General features: G+C 42.0%; 1 protein-coding gene across 1 annotated transcript in view; it reads left to right on the top strand.

The window, feature by feature from the left end:
- Positions 1–1,099: 1,099 nt before the first annotated feature.
- BEND4 (BEN domain containing 4) overlaps positions 1,100–6,000 on the top strand; it is a 337,208-nt gene continuing 332,307 nt past the window's right edge. Inside the window, exon 1 of the mRNA XM_044061514.1 lies at positions 1,100–1,770. Within this exon, the coding sequence (XP_043917449.1) occupies positions 1,323–1,770 (448 nt within the window). The 5' untranslated portion in view covers positions 1,100–1,322. The remainder of the gene's footprint in view (positions 1,771–6,000) is intronic.

Raw genomic sequence — 6,000 nt, 5'->3', positions numbered from 1 at the left:
GTGTTAAACAACAACCTGCATTAATTCCACTTCTGTCCTATGCACAACTAGAAAATCAGTAAACAATATGCGTTTAGCTATACATCTGGTAAATTAATGCCTGTAGCCATCTCTCCGGTTTATCAGTATCTCTGTCTCTCTCAATTTCATACTGTACAACTATGAAAGGAGGTGAAAGCAATTATTGGAAGGCACTGACAGCAGTTTCTGCTATACAGATATGTACCTGCACAGCCTGGAGTGATACGCTCAACTGCCACTAATTTTCAGAGTTATCCCTAATTTCGCCCAAAGAATTTTGCTCCTCTCCACCTAAGACTGGAAAGTTGTTTGAAAGAATGTGGTTGATTCCAATCGGTAAATGTTAATAATAATTACAGAATTGTTTCACTTCCTGGAATATATGCTGGCAACCTCTTTTTATATCAACGTTCTAAATGTAATACCACCACTATTTAAAAAGTGTGTTTAATTTTGGACATTTTATTTTATTATTTTGTGGAGATTAAAGATTGTCAACTATGCCACACATTTAATCTAGCTCCAATGTCATAGTGTAGGAGCGATCTGATAGATTTATTTTTTGGTACAAACATGACACATCATCAACGCAGAAATCCCTATATTACAACATTCGTGCAGTTCTTTACAAACTGCATGCTCCAGTCCGTTAGCACTGATTATAGCTCTGAATCTGATTTAATTCTTTGAATTTTATTCAGCCCTCTTGAAAATGCATGACTTTTTTTAAACAAAATAGTGAGAGGTTTACATTCATCCTAAATACTTGACCCAAGTACAGTTATCGTGTTAATTGCCTGGCTGAATACAAACAATAAAGTACCCTTTAGGCCCCTTTCCCGAAAGCATTTGATTTTTGCTGTCAAGGTTTATGTACTCCTCGAAAAGTTTACAACAGTCTGGAAAATATTACACTGGTAGGAATACCGTATGGAACCAGGTATTAAAGTACTATAAAGCTGTCCAGGAAAAGTCTGTGCCTAGAACTAGTGAACTGCAGCTGCCAACATGAGCAGCCCCTCCTCCCAGCAAAAGCCTGGCGCTTACACTTCGTACTCACATTCAGGTCACACATTCTCACCTCTTACTGTAAACACACTGTAACAAGTGCAGCTTGCCCAGCGGGCCACCCCGCCTTCGGCTTTCATTAGTGAAATCAACCCCACACAACTTTCCCTGGACCCCATAACCCCCGTCGGGATTGGTGGGCGCGGCTGTCAATCAACCGGCACCCTTTACTGATCAAGTATCTTGCCACAACGACGGGAAGACGAGTAAAAGAACATCCAGACAACGCTGAAATGGACGATGAACTGCAGCAGCAGGCAGACGAGAGGCCCTCTATCCCCAAGATCTGCAAGCAGCGGAGTCCTTTTAGCGTCCTTAAAACATTCCCAAATAAAAGACTATTATCCAAAAGGTACGATAGGCCGACTATGGTTGAAATTCCTCATCTGGGGACAACAGGGGGGCAACCGTATCAGCACCTTCAACAGCAGCAACATCACCACCATAACCATCAAGCCGCATCCATCTGCTGCAGTGAGCCGCATCTACATCAACAGGGATCTTGTCAAAACGGGCCTATCAGGGTAGTGCCGTCTACCTCCTCATCGGGAGCCCAGCAGCAGTGCTCCGCCGCTGTGGGGCAACATCGTGTGGCGGGACAGCAACTGAGCGCCCGGTACAGCGGCAGCAGCAGTCTGCCCCCGGCAAGCGACAGCACCACCACCATGACCTTTAGTGCAGGTACGTAACATACTGCACTGCTTACCTTTGTATTGTTAATGTTTTGTGCATATAAAAACGACCCAGTGTACAGCGAACAATGACAAAACAGAAACTCATCTGCAACTCTTCACTTAGTAGAACACCCCGCCCATTAGCTTCTGGGAGTGAACTTTCCAAACGAATGACACTCGCTGAAGTGGGTGCCCTCTTAGCTCTTACTAGAAGTTGGGAGAAGTTGTTAGACAGAGTGCACTGAAATAATCTGATCATTTACTAGTTGCTGCAGATTGCCCGCGTGTAATGCAGGACAAAAATAAAGTAGCAGTTTTGTCGGTAGACCTAACAACAGGTGGAATTGCAATGTTTGTTTTCCACTCCTGCCTGCGGAATTTTGATTGTCCCATTCAGTTACTAAAGTGTCAGCAAATAGCAGCAGACGCCTGGCCATTATGTTTGCAACAGTGTCTTTGTATAACGGAGCAATGTCTTAAAGCGTTGCATGAGAAAGAGAGTAAAAAAATGTGTTACAGTGAATGCATCAGCTGTGGTGCTGATAATTAGGAACCGTGGGTAGTCCCAGGGTGACTGTAGGTAAAAATGAATTGTGGGATCACCATCAGACAACTTTTTTGTATGCAGCTAGAAATTCAGAACTGTAGATGTCACAGGGAGTCTTTCACCCCCTCCCCCAACGCAGGTTTCCATAGTCCTGAGAAAGCAGTGTGCAGCTGCATTTTGCTAGACCAAGTAACGTATGCTTGATAAGCATTCTTGACAATTAAAAAAAAAAAAAAAAAAACACAGGACACACCCCCAGCCCCAGATGATCTACTTGGGCTTGGGCGTTTTAGACAAACATTTTCTGTAACCCGAGAGAGTAGATGTGTCTCTGCCTTATTCATGCTTGTACAATTGATAAGCAATTTCTTCTCAGTGTTCTACAGTGGCTCAAAAAAGTAAACCAAAATGTTAAAAATTAGTGAACATTATAGTTTCACACTAATGTTCATTTTCATTTCCATACTATATTTCAGAAAGATACTAAGATGTATTATAATTTTTTAAACATAATCTGTATTGCCTGGAATAGAGCATTCAGCAGAACTCAGTACTGCCACTCTGTTGTAAAACATTTGCAGCTATGAGTAAGTAACAATCTTTGGTTTGTTTAAGTTGCATAGTGATTGCTTTTGCGTAAGTATGCAGTTAACCCCCAATATATGTGTGTGTGTGTGTGTGTATGTGTGTGTGTGTGTGTGTGTATATATGTATATGTATATATATATATATATATATATATATATATATATATATATATATACACACAGTACAGACATGTTTAATTGTAGCCAAATGTGGCAGTAAAAATGAAAAGCTACCTTTTGAAACAGCGCACAATCTAAAATGAATTACAGTAAATCTCATATAATTGTATAGGTCATTCTCCTTAATGAGATTTTATTAACCTTACTGTCAGGCTTTTGAGTCAGACAGATATTTTATCTTCTTCAGCTGATAAAACTGTCAGCTATAAACCACCATATAAATATTCATAAATCTGCACATCTGTGGCAGCCAATCAGCGCCACTCTTTGGGACATTAAAAGCATTCTAATTATTTTATGTCTAGCATCTCTGAATCTTTTCTTGTCATAATACGAGTTTGGCAGGCATGATTGCATTTATTCACCATAAAAAATAGCAGAAGCTCTGTTTTAGAGATCTGTATATCAGATAATGTGAAGTGTATATTTCAAAGTCATCTAATCAAGAACCATGACCCAGTTTTGCAGTGATGTTGGAGAAGTAAAAGGCTTTGTCGAATTTGCCTTTTCACATTGATGTATGTCTGAAATCTGATAAGATCTCAGCATCCGGGTAGGAGAAATTTTGTGACCTTATCCAGGATGTGATCTTATCCACTGTGACAGTACTCTCAGAATTAACCATTTAGCTTCAGTATACAGACTGGAACAGTATTGGCTATCACTATAGCTGAGGTTTTTATATTTATTGTGTGTAAGTCCATCTACTAGAATGGTCTCATTGAGATGCGACATTTTGTTTACAAGGTTTTCTTGTTCACAGAGAACATCATTATGCAAAATATTATTTAGTGTATTTACTAAGATATATGTATATGAGAGAGGGAGTGCAAACATCTCCATCAACGTACAGTATGCTTAGTAAAATTTGGAGTCACACTAATTTTCTCCTGGTCGGTCAGGACTGTTATGACTGCTTTCCTGGGTCAGGCAGTGCCCCTTATGCTGGTGTTAATACTGCTGGATTGAGTACGATTTGATAAAAGAATTTAGGATGGCATACATCCCCTTGTCAAATAAGAGGATGATTTTAGCAGTGTCCACACATTTAATCTAGCTCCAATGTCATAGTGTAGGAGCGATCTGATAGATTTATTTTTTGGTACAAACATGACACATCATCAACATTCAGTGTATTTAGTAAAATTAGAAAGAGCTTTTATGAAGGCATTTCATTTTTCTAAACAAACTAGATACTGCCGCTCACCTGATTATTAATATGCTGACAATTCATAGGTTCATAGGTGTGTGTTAGGCTAATGGTCCTGGAGCCTTTACAAGCCTAACCCATAGGATTACCCTGGCATCGTGCCACCAGACCTTAGTTCCCAGTGCCTCTGTCGTGGTAAAGTCACTGGAGTGATCCCTGGAGTGCATTTTCTATTTCCCATCCACTCATCAAGATTTCTCTTGGAGGGCCAGTGAGGTGCTCTGCTTGACATGTATGGGAAGTCTATTCCATAGCATGGGCAGTCGGTAGGTTATGAACCTGTCCCTCCAGCATGTTCTGTTGATTGTGGTAATGAGGTTGAGGTCTCTGGAGCGTGTGGTGCGGAGGGATTGGGATTTCTTTAGATGTAGCATTTCTAACAGAGCTGGGTCAGACATGGCTTTCTAAGTCCAGCAGAGATCGCCGCTAAGTAGGTGATATGAGACAGAGAATAGTTGGGAGTTTTTTTAGTCTGTCCATATAGGACAAAGGCCTAGGATCCTCTTTGTGAGGTACCTTTGCAGCCTCTCCAGTTGTTGCAGGTGTTTAGTGAGGTACATGTCAAATGGGGCATTGTACTCGATGATTGGCCTAATGAGGGAAGAGTAGAGGGAGACAGTAACCTGTTTCTTCCTGGATGCAAACCTGTTAGTAATGAGATGTGCCACATAGAAGGACTTTCTGACCACAGTGGCACTGTGGTAGTCAAAAGAGAGGTTGCTGTCAACCTGTGTTCCCATTCAGTGGACTACCATCAATGTGGTAATTCATGGGAACCGGGTTTTTTCTAAATGGGGTGACGATGCATTTTTTGGCATTGAGCTTAAGGCCATGGTTCTGACACCAGTCGTTGGTCTCAGTGAGGCCTTTCTGTAGGATGTCAGCATCACTTGAGAAGTTAATAATAGCTCCCAACTTGCAATTGTCTGCGAACGTTATCAGCCAGAGTCCGTTTGTGTTGGCCTGGAATTCAGAGAAGTAGATACCGAACAGGAGAGGACCCAGGACCGAACTTTGTGGGACTCCACTCGTGACTGTTCAGCAGTCTGACTTGGAGTCAGCTACTTTCACACTGTGGGTTCTGTCTGTGAGCCAGTTTGCAGCCCACCTAGTGATATAGGGGTTGATGCATAGCTTAGTGAGTTTTTCTATGAGTCCTGAGTGGGGAATGGTGTCAAAGGCCATGGCCAGATCAAGGTAGGCTGTATGAACCATCTTGCCTTCATCCACAGCTCTGGTGACTGACTCAAAGAAGTTGACCAAGTTGAGCAGGCATGATCTACCCTTCACAAAACCAAAATGTGTGGGATCCAGAGTTTGGAGATTTTCTATAGCCTTGTTTATTAGGTCCATGATGATGCATTCCATAGCTTTACATATCAGACTCGTCAGGCTAATGGGGCAATAGTTCCCAGGGTCTGTAGTTGCTCCTTCTTTGTGGAGAGGGATGACTGTAGCAGTGCACCATTTGATAGGGACAAAGCCTGGGGTGAGGCTGTGATTGAGTAGGGCACACAGGTGAGGTGCCAATTTACTCTGTAGTTCATGTAGAACACACCCAGTGATATTGTCAGGTCCCATAGAAGCTGTATTCTTGGCGTTGGACAATGCTGTTTTAACGTGTGCAGCAGTAATACTGGGTGCCTGGCAATCTGCTGGTATTGTGACTGGTTCCTTGGCGGAAAGAGAGGGGTAAAGTTGGCACTGAATCTG

Source organism: Protopterus annectens, chromosome 2.part0, assembly GCF_019279795.1.
Source record: "Protopterus annectens isolate FY-2018-M chromosome 2.part0, PAN1.0, whole genome shotgun sequence".
Classification (NCBI taxonomy): domain Eukaryota; kingdom Metazoa; phylum Chordata; order Ceratodontiformes; family Protopteridae; genus Protopterus; species Protopterus annectens.
The sequence above is the reverse complement of the archived record's forward strand: the minus strand, read 5'-3'. Positions and strand labels throughout refer to the sequence as shown.